This window comes from Mobula birostris, chromosome 2 (genome assembly GCF_030028105.1).
Source record: "Mobula birostris isolate sMobBir1 chromosome 2, sMobBir1.hap1, whole genome shotgun sequence".
NCBI classification, from domain to species: Eukaryota; Metazoa; Chordata; class Chondrichthyes; order Myliobatiformes; family Myliobatidae; genus Mobula; species Mobula birostris.
In genome coordinates, this window is record NC_092371.1 from 11,493,242 (window position 1) to 11,513,164 (window position 19,923).

At 47.2% G+C, this 19,923-nt stretch overlaps 1 protein-coding gene across 1 annotated transcript in view; it reads left to right on the top strand.

Moving 5' to 3' along the window:
• gba1 (glucosylceramidase beta 1) overlaps positions 1–19,923 on the top strand; it is a 57,255-nt gene that overhangs the window by 27,760 nt on the left and 9,572 nt on the right. Inside the window, exons 6-9 of the mRNA XM_072282984.1 lie at positions 2,670–2,842; positions 6,852–7,089; positions 9,157–9,381; positions 14,413–14,576. Coding sequence (XP_072139085.1) covers positions 2,670–2,842; positions 6,852–7,089; positions 9,157–9,381; positions 14,413–14,576 — 800 coding nt within the window. The remainder of the gene's footprint in view (positions 1–2,669; positions 2,843–6,851; positions 7,090–9,156; positions 9,382–14,412; positions 14,577–19,923) is intronic.

Genomic DNA, 19,923 nt, shown 5'->3' on the forward strand with positions numbered 1-19,923 from the left:
AGAGTTCAGCTCCGGTGTCCTCTGTAAGGAGCTTGTACTTTCTCCTCATGAACTGCATAGTGTTTCTCCGGGCCCTCCGGTTTCCCTCCACCTTCCAAAGATGTATCGGTTCCCGGGCTAATTGGTCATTGTAAATTGTCCTGTGATTAGGCTGGGGTTAAATCAGTGCGCTGCTGGGCAGTGCAGCTCGTTGCCTGTTTCGTGCTGTCTCTCTGAATAAAAATAAAATAACGTTCCTATTCCTCTGCTTATCCAAGCAACACACATCAAAGTTGCTGGTGAACGCAGCAGGCCAGGCAGCATCTCTAGGAAGAGGTACAGTCGACGTTTCAGGCCGAGACCCTTCGTCAGGACCATTCACCAGCAACTTTGATGTGTGTTGCTTGAATTTCCAGCATCTGCAGAGTTCCTGTTGTTTGTCCTCTGCTTATCCAAATGTCTTTCCTGTGTTTTCTGGTACTTCTAAAATCACGTTTATTAAAATATCTTATGTTTAATTTTCAATAGTTTTTATGATAAAACAAGTAGTGTGGCGTCTGAACCTGGTACACACAAGGAACAGGCTCTTCAGCCCATGCTGTTGTACCACACCAATTAATCCAACGATGCCTGATTACTCTAATCCCTTCTGCCCGTCTCTCCATTCTCCGTAGATTCATTGGTCTATGTTTGACACTCCTCTAACACCTGTCTACACCATCTCCCCTGGCAGCCCATTCCTATCACTCTGTGTGTGCATAAACTCTCTGTGGAAAACAATACTTGACCTCTCTCCTCAGGTGAGTGTCTTCTAATACTAGACATTCCAACCCTGGGGAAAAGATACCAGCTGCCTTTATGACCTTATAAACCTCTATCCGGGGGTTCCCAACATGGGCTCCACAGACCCCTTGTGTAATAGTATTGGTCCGTGGCACAAAAAAGAGTGGGAGCCCCTGCTCTTTCAAGTCTCCCCTTAGCCTTTACTGCTTCAGAGAAAACAACCCAAGTGTGTTGGCCTTGTAGCACAGGCTGTCTAATCCAGGCAGCGTCCTGGTTAACCTCTTCCACGCCCTCTCCAAAGCCTCCACATCATCCCTACAATGGGACGACCAGAACTTTTTTTTAGATTATGAAGACACGTAGTCCTTTTTTTATTGTCATTTAGTAATGCATGCATTAAGAAATGATACAATATTTCCTCCGGTGTGATATCACAAAACACAGGACAGACCAAGACTGGAAAAACTAACAAAACCACATAATTATAACATATAGTTACAACAGTGCAACGATACCATAACTTGATGAAAAAGTCCATGAGCACAGTAAAAGTTCAAAGTTTCTCAAATGTCCCACATCTCACACAGACGGGAGAAGGAAGAAAAACTCTCCCTGCCATGCCCGACCACAATCCGTCTCTGAGTCATCCGAAAACTTCGAGCTCTGATCAGCTCTCTGACACTGAGCACTGAGCGCCATCTCTGTCCGAACGATTCGACCTCCTTCTCGGTCGCCAACAGCAGGCAAAGCCGGGGATTTTGAGGCCTTCCCTCCGGAAGATTCCCTACCGCATAGTAACAACAGCAGCGAACTGGCGTTTCAGAAATTTCTCCAGATGTTCCTCTGTGCTTTCACGTCTGGCTCCATCAAATCAGAATTGTCCATGGCCCCTATTTAATGGATACAATATCATTTTTCACTGTAGGGCTACGCACGCGCAGCACGCTGCTCTCTCTCCTCCCGATGTTTCTGAATGCAATACTCTGGATGCAGCCAAACTAGAGTTTTAGAAAGGTAGCACACTACAGCACAGCTCAGGCCCTTCGGCCACAATGTTGTGCCGATCCTGTAATCTGCTCTAAGATCATATAGATCTCCATTTTTCTATCACTGTAAAGATGCGACAAAGCTTGAACTCAGTGTCTCAACTAATAAAGACAAGCATGCTGTACGGCCTCCTGACCACCCGGACGCCCTCTGCAGTGTTGGGTCTCCCTGTCCAATTTCTGATCCTTGGAGTTCTTCCAGGAGTCAGGAATGGCGCGCAGTCTTAATTCCAAGATTTCAGTTTATTTTAGAGTGCAGACATACAAATACTAAGCAAACGAAATAAAAAGCGAGAAACGATGCTAAGAGATGTAAGACAAAGGAATAAAAGATGGCATTTCTGAAAACTCTATCACTTCTATATATAAGATAAGGGAAATTCCTTAGATTGAGATGAATTATTTAATAGGCTACATAATTAAAACAATTGCATCACGTAGGTCATGTGCTAGTAATTAACCAATGAAAAATGAGAAAGGTGACAAACCGTTAGTTTAGCTGCTTACTGTTTTCTGCCAGGGTGTGTGAAAAATACATGAGTTTATTTAAAAAATACAAATCTTATAAAAAGTATTATTTTTTAAAAAAGCAGTGTTTTCCAACAGCAGCCATTTGAAGGAGCTGTGGAATTGGAGCCCAAAATCCCTCTGTGCATCGATGGTGTTAAGGGTCCTGCTATTAATTATGCACTGTCCTTTACATTTGATCTCTCACCTCATATTCAGCCAGGTTAAACTCCAATGCTTTGCCTCATCTTATCATTACTATTCTTACTGTTCACCTTGCCTTGGAACTCCACAATGTCCTCCCTATTCGCCAGCATTCCCCCTCCAATCTCACCTCCGACTCCTCTTCCCCAGATCCCGCTGATCCAGACAGCCCAGAAGATGTCCAGGCGTCCTCTGTCCCTGTTCGCGAGTCCATGGACTGCGCCGGCCTGGATGAAGACCAGCAACTCCACGATTGGAAAAGGGACCCTGAAGGGGGACCCTGGAGGGCCGTACTACAAGAGCTGGGCCAACTACTTTGTCCGGTGAGAGGAAGGGGGAGAAGGAGAGTTCAAAGTAAATTGATTATCAAAGTAGATATACGTCACTGTAGACAACCCTCTGATTCATTTTCTTGCGGGTATTCACAGTAAATTCAAAAAACATAACAGAATCGATGAAAGACCACACTCATCATGATGGAGAAACAACTGATGTGGAAAAGGTAACAAATTGTGCAAATAAAGAAAGAAATAGATAAATAGATAAGCAGGCAATAAATATCAAGAACCTGAGATGGGAAGTGTTTGAAAGTGAGTCCATAGGTTGTGGGAACAGTTTAGTGATGGGGTGAGTGAAGTTATCCCTCCTGGTTCAAGAGCCTGATGGTTGAGGGGTAATAACTGTTCCTGAACATGGTGTTGTGGGTCCTGAGGTTCCTGTACCACCTTCATGATGGCAGCATCGAGGAGAGACCATGACCAGGATTGTGGGGCTCCTTGATGATGTGAGGTGATGTATTTTGGGGGAGGGAGAGAGACTACTCTTTGCCTGGACCCAAGGGAGCACTGGGGGAGGGGGGGTTACTCACCCATCCAGACTATGGCTTCGTACTGTTCCCTGCCACACCTCTGGCAACAGAACTGATTTCAGTCCTCCTTCGCTCCATTTGCCTCAAAAGATAGGATTTTCCAATGGCTACCTACCTTAATTCAACTTCCCATTCCCAATCCAGCTTGTTGACCGATGGCCCGCCTCTACTGCCACAATGAGGCCACACTCAGGCTGGAGGAGCAACACCTCATATTCTGTTTGGGTAGCCTCCAACCTGATGGCATGAACATCGATTTCTCCAACTTCTGGTCATTTCTTTCTCCCCCTCCCCTCTCTTTTTCCATTCCCCATTCTGCCCCCCTCTCACCCCTTCTCCTCACCTGTGCATCATCTCCCTCCGGTTCCCCTCCTCCTTCCCTTTCTCCTATTGGCCACTCCTATCAGATTCCTTCTTCACAGTTTCAGAGTACATCTATTATCAAAATCTTCATTGCGACAATCATCCACATTATCAAGGACGACCTACCCCCAGGAATCGAAATTGTCTACAGAACAGATGGCAGACTTTTCAATCTTGCCCGTCTGAAATCCAAAACGAAGACATCCACGAGTTCCCTCATCAAGTTCCAATACGCAGATGACAACAGTGTTGCAGCTCTTTCAGAAAACCACCTACAACAGATTCTGACTGCCTTCAACCGTGCATACACGAAACTTGGACTTACCATCAATTACAAGACGACTCAGATCATCTATCACCTGTCACCAATTGAGACAAATCGGATAGAACCATCATTTCAACTTGACAAAATAACTCTGGAAAACGTGGACCACTTTCCGTATCTTGGAAGTCACCTCTCCTCCAATGTCGACCTTCATGACGAGATCCAACATCATCTTAGATGCGCTGGAACAGCTTTTGGACGTCTCCGATCAAGAGTCTTTCATGATCGTGACATTCGAACAGACACCAAAATGTTAGTGTACAAAGCAGTGGTGATCCCAACGCTCCTGTATGCATCAGAAAAATGGACAACATACCAACGATATCTGAAGGCACTTGAAAAGTTCCATCAACGCTGTCTTCGAAACATCTTGAATATCAGCTGGGAAGATAGAAGAACCAATGTCAGTCTGCTAAATGAAGCAAAAACAACAAGCATTGAAGCCTACGTCATCAAGAACCAACTAAGATGGAGCGGTCATGTTGTTCGGTTGAAAGATGAATGTCTGCCGAAACAGATCTTCTACTCCCAGCTTAAAGAAGGCAAATGTAAAAGAGGCGGACAACAGAAGGGATTCAAAGACGCCTTAGAAGCCAACATGAAGAAATGTAACATCGACATCAACAATTGGGAAACCAATGCCAAGGAGAGGAAACTCTGGCAAGCCATCATCCGAGAAGGAACAGCAACTTTCGAAGCCAACAGATGTGCAGAATTAGAAGAAAAGAGAAGGAAATGCAAAGAGAGACAGCAACAACCAAAGCCCGATCTGTCATCTGGAACTACCTGTCCTGAATACAGAAGAACTTTCAAAGCCAAGGTTGGACTCATAAGCCACTTGAGAGCCGATAAGTAGATCAACGGAACGAAGTCCATCACCCTCGACCTCGAGGGATAACCACGACGACAACGACAACGATTACCAAAGTATGCAAGTGTACAGTACACAACCCCTGAGATTCTTTCCTCCTGCAGGCAGGCACGAAATAAAGAAACACCGTGGAACCCACTCAAAGAAAAATGTCAAACACCCAACATGCGTAAAGAAAGCAAATCATGCAGACGGCAAAAGCGAGCAAATAACGCACAGAATATTAAAGTTCAAGTTCAAATTTAATTGTCATTCAACCATACGTTAACAGACATGAATGCAGCCGAACAAAGCAGCATTACTCTGGGGCCAAGGTGCAAACACGGTACCAACAGTCACACACAGGCCAAGGCGCATAGAGCACATATAAACCAGCAGTAAAATGCAGTCACACAAAAAAATAGATACTGTAATTGCAAGGCCCTGAGTTCATGAATGTTGCAGCAGTCTACAGTTGAATATAGTACAGCTTGTCTTCTGAACCAATGCAGAACCTCATCACATCCTACCCATGGACCACAACCTCTGGCTGTTCACTCTCCCACTTAAGAATGCTGAGGTCTAAATCCAAGACATGCTAGATCCCGGCACCTGGGACATACCATCCAGGAATCTCACTCTCTAGCCCACAGAACCTCATGTCCATTCCCCTAACTAATAATTCCCTTGTTGCCACAGCATGCATCTTCTCCCCCACTTCTCTTCTGAGTCACATGAGGCAAACTCAGTGCCAGAGACCAGAACACTGACTTTTCTCTGTTAGGTCATCGCCCTCCCACCTTCCCCCCACCGCCCCACTACAGTATCCAAAGTGATAATACCTGTTGTTGAGGGGATGGCCATGGGGGTGCTCTACACTGGCTCCTTAACCCCTTTCCCCTTCCTGACTGTCACCCAGTTTCCTGTGTCCTGCACCTTGAGTGTAACTACTTCTCTATATGTCCTTTTTATCACCCCTTCACTCTCCCAAATGATCTGGAGTTGAACCAGTTCCAGTTCAAACTCCTTGACGTGATTGTTAGAAGCTGTAGCTGGAGGTCTCCCTAACTTCCTACGTCCCACAAGAGGAGCTTTCCACTATCCTGCCTGGTATCTCTACTGTCCTGGCTGAGCAGATATAAAGGTGGGGGGGGGGGGGAAGAAAACTTAATCTCGAGCCTTTCTTTCTTTCTCTGAGTGAAGCCTCGAAGAGCAAAAGCCTCAAGATCACCACTCTGACTCTGCCCACTCAGACGACTGCTGCTGTGCTTGCCCCTGCCTTCCTTTAATTTGCTCTTGCTAATCAATCTCAAACACCAATTGACCACTGGTCAAACAGCAACCTGGGCTGCTGTTTTTTATATTTGGTCAATGGACCTGATTGAAGTCCCCTCCACTCCAAACTTCCGATGTTCAGACTGGCCGCTGGTCAAAGCTCTTTTTCCTACAAACAACTCATTCTGCCACCCTCTAGTCAAAGGCTTAACCTGTAGGATGTGTGTTACAGGCTCTCGCTTCTGCTTGTGCCTGTGGGGCACTCTCAGACCTACTCACAGAATCTCATGGGTCTCTAGTTTATGCTAAAGTGCTAATTTATGCTCTCCCTCTCTTTCTCTCTCCCCCCCTCCTTACCTCTCCCTCTCCGTATCCCCCTCACTCCCTTACCTCTCTCTCTCCCTATCTCCCTCCCTCACCTCACCCCCTTACCTCTCCCTCACCTCCCCCTCGACCACCCCTCTGACTCCTCTCCATCCACTGTCACACCCTGTCACCCCCTTCCACCTTCTCCCCTTCTCCTCCTCTCCCTTCCACCTTCCCCAATCCCTCCCATCTCCCTTTCTCCCCCCTCTGTTTTCCCCCACCCCTTCCCCCTTTCTCCCTCTCCCTTTCTGTTCCTCCCCCAACCCTCTTCACTCTCCTCGGTAGGTTCCTGGACGAATATGCGAAGCACAACGTGACGTTCTGGGGCGTGACGGCGCAGAACGAGCCCACCACTGGATTCATAGAGGACTACCCTTTCCAATGCATGGGCTTCAATCCTGAGCTTCAGCGAGATTTCATCGCTCTCGACCTGGGCCCTGCCTTACACGCCAGCCCCCACAGCAACGTGAAGCTCATGATCCTGGACGACCAGCGCTTGCTGCTGCCGAGCTGGGCAAAGAAGGTGAGCGCCTGATATTTGCCATTATGGTACGAATGGGCCGAAAGACCAGTTTCTAGGCTCCTGATGGGGCCAAATGCAGGTTGGAGGAGCAACATTTCAGATTCCTCCAACCTGATAGATTTAATATCGATTTCTTTAACTTCTGGTAATTTTTCTCCCTCATTCATCTCTTTTTCCATTCCCCATTCTGGTCTCCCCTCTTACCCCTTCTCTTCTTCTCACCTGCCCGTCACCTCCTGCCGCTTCCCCTCCTACTTTCCCCCCCATGGTTCACTGTCCTCTCCAAACCTTTACCTCTTTCACCTAATCCCTCCCAGTTTCCTCCTTCGTCCCCTCATCCCCAACAACCCACCTGCCCCCTCACCTGGTGTCACCCATCACCTGCTGCCTTGTACTCCTTTCCCTCCCCCCCTCATTTTCTTATCTTCCCCCTTCCTGAATGGCCCTAATGAGGAGTTTCAGCCCAAAGTATCCACTGTTTATTCCCCCTCCATAGATGCTGCCTGGCCTGCTGAGTTCCGCCAGCACTTTGCTCAAGATCTCCAGCATCACTTCCATCTTGCGTAGCTTCACCAGATTGATTCCTGGGTTGGCGATTTCCCCCAGGAAAGTCAAAATTGAGTTTGTCAGATGCACAACTCCATGTGCACAGGTGCAGTGAAAATCTTCCACGCACACAGTGTCATATCAGTAACATTCACAGGAAAAACATAGGGATAAATTCAGGTAAAACGTAGGGATAAATTATGCTGACCATTTTTGTGCGTGAACACTGATATTCAGTGATAATCACCGTAAATACTGTTTGTAGTTTAGCTCCTCCATGAATATTTATTTTTCAAATGTCTTGTTGAAAGATTGATGTTAGTAATTTTGAACAGGTTCTCTAAACTTCGTCATTTATTTCAATCTGTTTCTGTTAAACTTTCACTAACAGTCAAACAATGAACACGTATGTAAGCAACAGGACTCATCCCTTTTCCTTTAAAAAGGCCATAAGAATTATTATTAATTCACTTATCAAAACTACCTGTGCACACCAGAGAACTTCTGAGAAGATTGTAGCCAATTTTGGCACACGCTCTCTAAAATGTTCGCCACCCTGCTCTAGGCTATCACAATAATTCCTCCAAAAATACTTGCGACGTTTGTCTTCTCAAGACGGAAGGCCTCTTGCATCCTCTCCTCACCCGCCTATCACCTCCCCCTGGTGCCCCTCTTCCTTCCCTTTATCCCATGGTCCACCCTCCTCTCCTATCAGATTCCTTCTCCCTCAGCCCTTCAACCAATCACTTCCTTCCCCTTCTCCACCCTTCTCTACCCTTCTCTCCTATCAGATTCCTTCTTCTCCAACCCTTTGCTTTTTCCACCAATCACCTCCCTGATTCTTACTTCATCCCCCACCCGCCTGGCTTCAGTTATCACCTTCTAGCTTCTTCCCCCTCCCCCCCACCTTCTTATTCTGGTGACTTTCCCCTTTCCAGTCTGAATTGTTGACCATTCGTTCATTTTCATAGATGCTGCCCAAACCTCTGAGTTCCTCCAGCGTTTTGTGTGTTATTCTGGATTTCCAACGTTTGCAGAATCTCTTGTGTTTGTGACTTTCAGTCCAGTTCCACCACTTTCATAGTGCAAATACTTTCTTAGATCTTTCTAAGAGAAATTAAGTCTTCATTTGGTGTCCTTGTCCCCATTTCACCATCCCCACTCGTCCTATTATAGATATTCCCTTCTCTGCCCTGCCTTGTCTTCGCCTCTTAAAAATTACACATAAATAAGCAAAAGGTCCATAATTATTGTTACTGATTTGTTAATTTTTCAGGGTGGCAAGAGGTGTAGCAGTTAGCACAGGCACTTGCTGTAAGATCGGCGTTCCATTCCCACTGCCGCCTGTACGGAGGAAACCGGAGCCCCCGGCGGAAACCTACACGGTCGTGGAGAGAACATACAAACTCCTTACGGGCAGTAGCGGAATTGAACCTGGGTCACTGGCGCTGTAACCATCACACCACGTGGGGCCCCAAACCTCTTATCTTCTAACCTGTGTCCTCCCAATTTGGTAACTAGGTACTGGCAGACAAGCACGCCGCTCGGTATATAGACGGGATCGCGGTGCACTGGTACATGGACCTGATAGCTCCTGCGGACATAACCCTGGGCACCACTCACCAGCTTTTCCCTGAGTTCTTCTTGTTCGCCACGGAGGCCTGCAACGGGAACATACCCTGGAACTCGGTAGTGGAGCTGGGGAGCTGGAAGCGAGGTTCCAGATACAGCCAGGACATCATCGAGGTAAGCAGAGCCCACAAGGTGTAAATGGTTTCTAAAAGGTGATCCTCAAGAATCACCTTTATTTCAGTGGATTCCAGTTAGTTGGGCCACCTTGTTAATTGGGACAGGCTCTTATTTGGGACACATTATGATTCCAAATGAACGATGGTGGCTTGGCTGAGCAACAGGGCAACATTCTCAAAACTAGGACCCCACAATTACTGCTAATCAGGCAACCGCTTAAATAATACATGGCAACTTAATGAGCTTAAACCAGGAGACTGCATTACAAAGAGTGAGTCATTTGAAAAGAAACACAAGGAACTCTAAACGATTACTGACTGTCATTAAACAACTATGAACCAATTCAGGTGCTCTAAAAATGCAGGCCCGAAGTGCCCCTTCCCTACGAACAGCATCTGACAGCCCAAGGAGACCTGAAAACTTGAGATCCAGGTACAACTCGAGAGACCTGGGGAACTCGGGGGAGGCATGAGAAACTCAAGAAGGGACCCTGAGAGACCTGGGGAACCTCGAACAAGACTAGGGAACCTTGAGAGGAACGTCAAGGGAGGGAGGCTTGGGAAAATTCGAGACAGGTAGAACATTAAAAGACCTTGGAAATGTAGAGAAAAATCCTTGGGGAAGTTTGACGACCTTGAAAACCTTGGACACTTAGGTCGGGATAAAACCTTGAGACCTGGAAAGTAGAATTCTTGAAGGCCTGAAGCGCAAAACTTAGGGAAGGTTCCAGGAAGGACCTTGCTCACAGGGTTTTGCCCTTCACTATTTTCCAGAGGTAATTTGGACACAGAAGTCTATACTCTCAATTTTACAGATTGAGACAGTGTAGCTAGGCTCTTCTTATCGCTGAGCTAGCTGGCTCTCTGTAGTTCTGTTTCACTGTTACATGAAAGCTCAATTTTCACGGTCTGTACATGACTTTCATCAAGAGGGTTATTCTTGATAGGGTTACTTGTCCAGCCAGGGATCAGCTTTTGGAGCAGGGCTCTTCCAAAATTGTCACTATCGACCCGAATGCTGATTTGTTGAATCAAATAAACTTTATCGATAAGCTCAATTGTTAAGCAGACCTGAGTTACGGGATCTGGAAGCTGGGAACCCTGATACTTGCAACTTGAGAAGCTCAGAATGAAACTTGAGGACCCTTGGAACGTAGACTTGGGACACGCACGGAGAATAGAAAGCACCCTTGCCTCCAGCCACTGACGTCAAAACACTGCTGTCCAACCTCCGCTGGGTCCATTACATGGCAGGTCCTACTGTCACAATGTGCACTGGCAATATCAGAGCCCAAGTGCGGAGGAAAGGCAGGCTCCGATATTGATACGGCAACGAGATCTTATTCATAGTCATTGCAAAAGAACACCAGTGGCTCAGCCAAGCGACACCGTGAGATGTAACATTCTCAAAACTAGGACCCCACAATTACTGCTAATCAGGCATCCACTTAAATAGTACAAGTGACACGAATTCCCCAAACCTATCAAAATAAACTTAATAAGTTTAAACTCAAAGCACCAGGAGACTGCATTAGAAAGAGTGAAAAAACCACCAGGAATTCTAAACAATTAACCACTGTCATTAAACAACAATGAACCAATTAAGGTGCTCTTAAAAACCTCAGAGCCGAACGCTGTCTAGTGCCCTGCACAGGCCCAAAGAACTCATCACAAACAGCATCTCCACCACAATAAGGCAACACCAACTCCAGTGGATAGGTCATGACATTCAGATACCTAACTCCTCTCTCCCCAGACAGATCCTTTAACCCCAGTTGAAAGAAGGTTAGTGAGCCCCTAGTGGGCAAAGGAAATGCTGCAAAGATAAACATCACAATCAGCCTGGAAAAATTGAAGCAACACACACAAAAGTTGCTGGTGAACGCAGCAGGCCAGGCGGCATCTCTAGGAAGAGGTACAGTTGACGTTTTGGGCCAAGACCCTTTGTCAGGACTAACTGAAGGAAGAGTTAGTAAGAGATTTGAAAGTGGGAGGGGGAGGGGGAGGGGGAGATCTGAAATGATAGGAGAAGACAGGAGGGGGAGGGATGGAACCAAGAGCTGGACAGGTGATTGGCAAAAGGGATATGAGAGGATCATGGGACAGGAGGCCCAGGGAGAAGGAAAAGGGGGAGGGAACTCAGAGGATGGGCAAGGGGTATAGTGAGAGGGACAGAGAGAGAAAAGAGAGGAAATAAATAAATAAGGGATGGGGTAGGAAGGGGAGGTGGGGCATTAATGCAAGTTAGAGAAGTCAATCTTCATGCCATCAGGTTGGAGGCTACCCAGACAGAATATAAGGTGTTGTTTCTCCAACCTGAGTGTGGTTTGAACATTGACTTCTCTAACTTATGTTAATGCCCCACCTCCCCTTCGTACCCCATCCCCTATTTATTTATTTTTTTCTCCCTCTGTCCCTCTCACTATACTCCTTGCCCATCCTCTGGGTTCCCCCCCACCACTTTCTTTCTCCCTAGGCCTCCTGTCCCATGATCCTCTCATATCCCCTTTGCCAATCACCTGTCCAGCTCTTGGCTCCATCCCTCCCCCTCCTGTCTTCTCCTATCATTTTGGATCCCCCCCTCCCCCTCCCACTTTCAAATCTCTTACTAGCTCTTCCTTCAGTTAGTCCTGACGAAGGGTCTCGGCCCAAAACGTCGACAGTACCTCTTCCTAGAGATGCTGCCTGGCCTGCTATGTTCACCAGCAACTTTTACGTGTGTTGCTTAAAATTCCAGCATCTGCAGATTTCCTCATGTTTGCATGGAAAAATTGAACATGACATCTAAAAACTGGGAAGACATTGCACTCAATAGAGACACCTGGGGGAAACCTGCTCAAGAGGGAGCTGCGCTACGAGAGAGCGACTCCACTGTGTCGCAGAGAACAAGTGGCAGCTGAGAAAGAGACTGAACAACCAAAAACCCAACCACGAACCACAACCACCACCTACCCTTGCCCACACTGCACCAGAATATGTGTGCCTTGATCAGCCTCTACAGCCATCCGAGGACCCACCAATAGACAACCCCTTAGGAGACCATCATACTCCACTCGAGTGATCACATTACTAATACCACCATACTTAACAAGTATGCAGAATAAAGAATATTCTAGCAGAATATGCATAAATCCATGAATACCAGCATGTATTTACAGTATAAACTGCTTTATAATGATGAAGGGTGTCAGCCCGAAACATCGATTGTTTATTCATTTCCACAGATGCTGAGTTTCTCCAGCATTTCGTGCGTGTTGCTCTGGATTTCCAGCATCTGCAGAATCTTTTGGGTTTAACATTATAAAAGTGGTTTACAGTGCAGTGGTAATAGATAGAGGGTGTGGGGGTGGGGGGTTTGGAACTAGAATGGTTGATCAGATAAACTACCTAGAGGAAGAAAGTTTCAAGATGCCATGAAGGTTTTGCTATAATATCCCTTTCCAGAGTGACCTTTTGCAGCTGTTCCTCACTGCGCAAGTGCACACAACAATGAGCTGCACAGTCCACGCAAAGAGCTGGTGTCTTACACCACGCCAAGCTGTAGCACAGAGAGCATGCTCCCAGAGCTTGCACACCCAATATAAAAAGACTCAGCTACAGTGAACATGGAGAGGATGTATTCAGAAGTGGGAGAGTCTCAGACCAGAGGGCACAGCCTCAGAATAGAAGGATTTCATTGTAGAATGGAGATGAGGAGGAATTTCTTTAGCCAGAGAGTGGTGAATCTGTGGAATTCATTGCCACAGTCAGCTGCGGAGGCCAAGTCAGTGAATATATTTAAGCAGAGGTTAATAGGTTTTTGATTAGGAAGGGTGTCAAAGGTTACGGAGAGATGGCGGGAGAATGAGGTTCAGCGGGATAATAAATCAGCCATGATCGAATGACAGAGCAGACTTGATGGGCTGAATGGCCTAATTTTGTTCCTGTGTCGTATGGTCTAAAATATCCACAATCATCTCAGCTCCTTTCTCTATTAGATCAGGTGGCTTATATACAACAAGACAGGAAAATAGGAGGAGGCCACTCAGCCCTTGAAGTCGGCCCCATACCATTCAATATGATCTATACTGGCCCCAACTCCTCTTCTGTTGCCTGCTCCTCATGGACCCCATGAAACTTTTAACCAACATCCCAGCCTCTACCACCCTCAGGGATTCAGCAAGCTCTGGCGGAAGAAACTCCTTCACAGCTCAGTTCATAGCAGAGCAGTAGCGTAGCGGTCAGTGCAATGCCTCACAGTGCTAGCGATCACCCATCGGGGTTCAGTTCCCACATGGATTTCCTCCGGGTGCTCTGGCTTCCTCCCACATTCCAGTGACGTACGGGTTAGCGTTGGTAAGCTGTGGACTTGCTATGTTGGTGCCGGAAGCCTGGCGATATTTGCGGGCTGCCCCCAGCACATCCTTGGACTGTGTTGGTCGTTGACGCGAAATGACGCATTCCACTGTGTGATTCGATGCACATGTGACAAGTAATGGTAATCTTTTAAAGAACTGACCCCTTACTTTGTTCCTAACTCTCTCAGACATACGCTCAGTTGAGAGAGTCTTCCTTTCTGTACCTGGTTTGGGTGTAGATGTGGAAAGGATACTTCCAATACTGGGAGGGTCTCGGACCAGAGGACACAGCCTCAGAATAGAAGGACGTCTCTTTAGAACAGAGATGAGGAGGAATTTCTTTAGCCAGAGGGTGGTGGATCTGTGGAATTCATTGCCACAGACGGCCATGGAGGCCAAGTCATTGGGTATATTTAAAGCAGAGGTTGATAGGAAGTGTCAAAGGTTACGGAGAGAATGCTGGAGCATGGGGTTGAGAGGGAATGTACATCGCCCATGATAGAATGGCAGAACAGACTTGATGGGCCGTATGGCGTAATTCTGCTCCCATATCTTGTGGTCTTACGGGTGAGGTCAGAACAGAAAATATTCTACGCACTCAGACTTTATGCAGAATTGGGATTTGGCTCTAACCTTTCAACCCAGTTGTGGCCCCAGAGTTGAACATCCTGTTGCCTCTGCTCTCCCGCCAGGACCTGAACAACTTTGTGACCGGATGGACGGACTGGAATCTTGCCTTGGACCTTCAGGGTGGCCCGAACTGGGTGAAGAACTTTGTTGACAGTCCCATCATCGTGGACCGCACGAAAGACCTGTTCTACAAGCAGCCCACCTTCTACCACATGGCCCACTTCAGGTAAGGAGCTGGGGCCTTACAAGAGAAGGGATTGAAGACTTGCTGGAGAAATTTGTGTATTAAACTTGCACTCTGACGTCGGCTTTCACGTGGAACCCTAGTTACAACCCAGATCAGAAGCGCGGAAAGAATATCTCTCGTGGAGAAATTGTGAGGACCTTCATTTATTCAATTCCTGTTGCAGTGTGCACCGAGTCAGAGCTCAAACATTCTCCACTGGTCCACTAAGCTACCAACAATTTACCGGGATGCTTCAGGATCCTGCCACATTCTCTCCCCACCCCCACTCTCCACTTTCCACAGGGATCACTCCCTCTGTGATTCCCTTGTTCATTCGTCCCTCTCCACTAATCTCCCTCCTGTCACATATCCCTGCAGGTGAGAGAAATGCTACCCCTGCCCATTCACCTCCTCCCTCATCTCCATTCAGGGTCCCAAACACTTCTTCCAGGTGAGGCAACACTTCACCTGTGAATCTGGTGTTGCCGTCTATAGTACCCAGTGCTCCCAACATGGCCTCCTCTGCAATGGTGAGACCCGCCGTAAGTTGGGGGAACCGTTTGATCGAGTACCTCCTCTCTATCTGCCAAATGTAGAATTTCCCAGTGGCTGACCATTTTAATTCCTGTCCCCATTCCCGTTCCGACATATCAGTCCATGGCCTCCTCTTTTGTCATGATGAGGCCACTCTCAGGGTGGAGGAGCAACACTTTATAATCTGTCTGGGCAGCCTCCAACCTGATGGCACGATCATCGATTTCTCCTTCCAGTAATTCTGTTCCCTCCCCCTTCTCTCTTCTTCTATTCCTCACTTTGGCCTCTTGTCTCTTCTCGTCACCTCCCCCTTGTGCACCTCCTCCTTCCCATGGTCCACTCTCCTCTCCTATCAGATTCCTTCCTCTTCAGCCCTTTATCTTTCCTGCCCATTGGCTTCACCTATCACCTTCTAGCTCTCCTCCTTCCCCTCCCCCCCGCCTCTATATTCTGTCGCCTTCCCCCTTTCTTTCCGGTCCTAACGAAGGATCTAGGCCCGAAACTTCGATTATTTATTCATTTCCATAGATGCTACCTGACCTGCTGATTTCCTCCAGTGTTTTGGATTTCCAGCACCTGCTGAATCTCTTGGTTACCCCTTGTGGACAGCTTGCATCTGAGCTTACAGCGCCAAAAACAACTGCAAGATTTGTACACCGTCTTCCTACGCTGGGTTCTCCCCCCCCCACCCCCCTTCCTTTCCAGTCTTGGCCCAAACCGTCGACTGTTTATTCATTTCCACAGATGTTGCCTGACCTGCTGAGTTCCTCCAGAATTTTGTCTGTGAACACCCCAATCTCAGGAAACAAACTCTGGCCACTGGGCCTTGACTCCTGGACTCGAGTTCAGCCTTCCTTGTTTTACATAGAGGGTGACAAGCATATGGAACGCACTGCTGGGAGTGCTGGAAGAGGCAGATTCACTGGGAGCATTTCAGGGACTTTTACAGAGGCACATGGATGATAGAAAAATGGAGGGCTATGTGAGAGGGAAGGGTTAGATCGACTTTAGAGTACGATAAAGGGTTAGCACAATGTTATGGGCTGAAGAGCCAGCACTGAACTGTAGTGTGCTACGTTCAGCTTGTAACATTTGTGTTATAATGATTATAGGTGGAATTTAGGATTTCATCTGTGACCCTCTTTCTGGTAGAGACTCTGTAGATGCTGGAAATCCAGAGCAACACACACAGAACACTGGAGGAACTCAGCAGGTCAGGCAGCACCCACAGAGAGGACTAAACAGTCGATGAGACCCTTCAACGACACCATACACGAGGTCACCCGATTGCAGGGAGAACGGGGGAGCCAGCTGTCTGGTAAAGGAAGGCAAAGTCCTGTTATCATATGGTTAGATGCAACTCCCGTAGAGCTAAAACAAAGATCAAACACTACAACACACACAGAATGCCGGCGATCTCAGCGGGTCAAGCAGCATCTATGGAGGGAAATGAACAGTCAACGTTTCCTGACAAGAAGTCCTGATGAAAGGTCTCAGCCCGAAACGTCGACTGTTTATTCCCCTCCATAAATGCTGCCTGGCCTGCTGGGTGCCCCTTGCGTTTTGTGTGTGAGGGTTCAGTGACAAAGCAATACTGTCCTGCACGGCACACGAAGTGACAGCGATATCCCTTTAACAATGTGCCGACAGCAGCAGTGTTCCTGCTGCTCCTTTGCAAAGTCTCTTCCAGGGACACCTACTCTGAAGAAGTTTCAATCTTCTCTTCACCAGGAGACCTCCCTCACTCCTCCCCCTCTGTGATCTCTGCTGCCCTCCAACTCTTTGACCACATACTTACTCTCCCAGACTCATATTCCTGGGAACTTGTACTCACCACCATCTTGTTCCACGTGGCTTCCAGCTCTGTTTGGCATGAACATGAGTTCCTCCTTCCAGTTATATAAAAAAATCCTCCCCCTTCCCTCATCTACTCCCCACCTTGGCCTCTTACCTCTTCTCACCAGCCGATCACCTCCCCCTGGTGCCCCTCCTCCTTCCCTTTCTACCATCAGATTCCTCCCTCTCCAGCCTCTTACCTTTCCAACCGACCTGGCTTCGCCTTTCAACTTTTACCTTTCCTTCTCCCCCCCGCCACAACTTTTTGTTCTGGCTTCACCCCACTCCCTTTCCAGTGCTGATGAAGAGTCTCGGCCCGAAACGTTGACTCTTTATTCCTCTCCATAGATGCTGCCTTGTTAACGATCAAACTACAAAGGTCAGATTTTCTTTTGTTTAATCAACTTTACTTTCACTGCTCACATTCAGTTCATGAGGGCTGCCGTCTTCCTACCCACAATCTCCTTCCCCTCCCCCCCTCATCACACACGTATACATAACGGAGAAAGTGCACAGAGTACTCGTCTCTGACACACGTTATTTGTAGTTGTTCTCCTTTGGGTCACCATGGAAAAGCTCAAAATAGAGCCAAGTAAACAGCATTGTGGATCCCTTCAGACATCGCAAGGGTTTCGCCTGTCTGCATACTCCGTACATCTCTTCGGATCCTTTTTGGTTGCCAACAGTGAGGTGAAAATCTTCCCTCTTCTCCCGTCAGTACAATAAGATGTCCCCTTGAGTACCTGCATCAGGGAGATTTCCAAGTGAGGCATCACAGGTGACAGCGAGCCTCAGTGAGCTATCTTTTCCCAGCTGCTGAAACTTCAAGTCTACTTTTTCAGAGTGATTTCTACACACCATCTTGTTTGCCTCATGCAACGTTTGTACTGTGGCATTTTTTTTGTGCTGGATGCCAAGTTGCAAGCATCAAACATGATTTTGGGTCTGCTCTGCCTTGCCGCCCACAGAATCTGATCTAACTTTGACCGAAGTTGTTCAGCTTCAGCTTCACTGAGGGGTGCATCCCGTTGTGAGGCACATGAGGATTCCATGTGGATTGTCTGAAGATTCTTGGTGCAGTTGTACTGTTCTGTCAAAGGCAAGCATGTCTACCCTACATAGCAGAATCTGTCATGTTCCTCCCATCCAACCTGAAACATAGAAACATAGGTGCAGGAGTAGGCCATTCGGCCCTTCGAGCCTGCACCGCCATTCAGTACGATCATGGCTGATCATCCAACTCAGAACCCCGCCCCAGCCTTCCCTCCATACCCCCTGATCCCCGTAGCCACAAGGGCCATATCTAACTCCCTCTTAAATATAGCCAATGAACTGGCCTCAACTGTTTCCTGTGGCAGAGAATTCCACAGATTCACCACTCTCTGTGTGAAGAAGTTTTTCCTCATCTCGGTCCTAAAAGGCTTCCCCTTTATCCTCAAACTGTGACCCTTCGTTCTGGACTTCCCCAACATCGGGAACAATCTTCCTGCATCTAGCCCTGTCCAATCCCTTTAGAATTTTATACGTTTCAATCAGATCCCCCCTCAATCTTCTAAATTCCAGAGAGTATAAGCCTAGTCGATCCAGTCTTTCATCATATGAAAGTCCTGCCATCCCAGGAATCAATCTGGTGAACCTTCTTTGTACCCCTTCTATGGCAAGAATATCTTTCCTCAGATTAGGGGACCAAAACTGCGCACAGTACTCTGGGTGTGGTCTCACCAAGGCCTTGTACATCTGCAGTAGTACCTCCCTGCTCCTGTACTCGAATCCTCTTGTCAGCATATCATTCGCCTTTTTCACTGCCTGCTGTACCTGCATTCCCACTTTCAATGACTGGTGTACAATGACACCCAGGTCTCGTTGCACCTCCCCTTTTCCTAATTGGCCACCCATTCAGATAATAATCTGTTTTCCTGTTCTTGCCACCAAAGTGGATAACCTCACATTTATCCACATTAAATTGCATCTGCCATGAATTTGCCCACTCACCTAGTTGAAAGGCTGACTTTAGCTGAGGGATAACTGTTATGGCAAAGTTTTGTGAGCCTCCCCATATGAAGTAATCTATAACAGGCAAGTATTCCAATCACATGATATCCTGAATCTTGCCAGTAAAAAACAGCTGGATCCACTTGCGACATCTTCCCACATGTTTTTAACATTATTTCCTTGACGTTTTTATACCAGTAGAGTGATGTTTCTGCTAGACCATACACACACTTATTGAGTTTCCACAGTGTTCCTTCACTTCTGGCTTCAGGGGTGAGTTTAATGTAAATGTCGCGTGACATCTCCATTCCCTGTAAGGATGTGGATGTTATGTCCACGCAATGGAGTTGCCAATACTTTTGACATATCACTGGGAAAAGTAACCGGAGAAACTCTGATGCACATGTTGGTGAGTCTTTTTGGAGTTCCCCTATGTTCAGTTGTTCAAAACCTCTAGCCACCAGGTGTGCTTATGGTGTAATTCCTTCAGAGTGCACACCCATCTTGTAGACACTGTCCTTTGGCCAATGTCTCTGACTTCATCAAATGCTCCATTATTTCTCCAACAACTAACTTCACCCTGTTTTGCAGATTCAACAATAACTCCTTAGTGACTAGGACATCTTCATCTTGATATTTCTCCCAGTCTGATCTATTCTTGATTCTGTCTACACATGACATGTCGACTGACCCTGCGATGCCAATGGCAATTCAATTTGTATCAACTTTTGCTTCTCCCAGTGGCTTTGCCAGCTTGTCCTAAGACTTCAGCTTTGTATGAGATACCAGTGTTTTGGTCAACAAATCTCACAGCTTGTCCTGTTTCGAGGCTGAAACTTCCAGGTTGTCTTTGCACTTGTGATCATTTCTGTTCAGGCAAGTCTCGTGAGTTGTCAACTGCACTCTCTTCCTCACTGCCTGCACCCCTGTTGAGCAACTCTGTTGGCTGCACTCTCCGCATCCCTGTCTGTGCTCTGTGACGGCG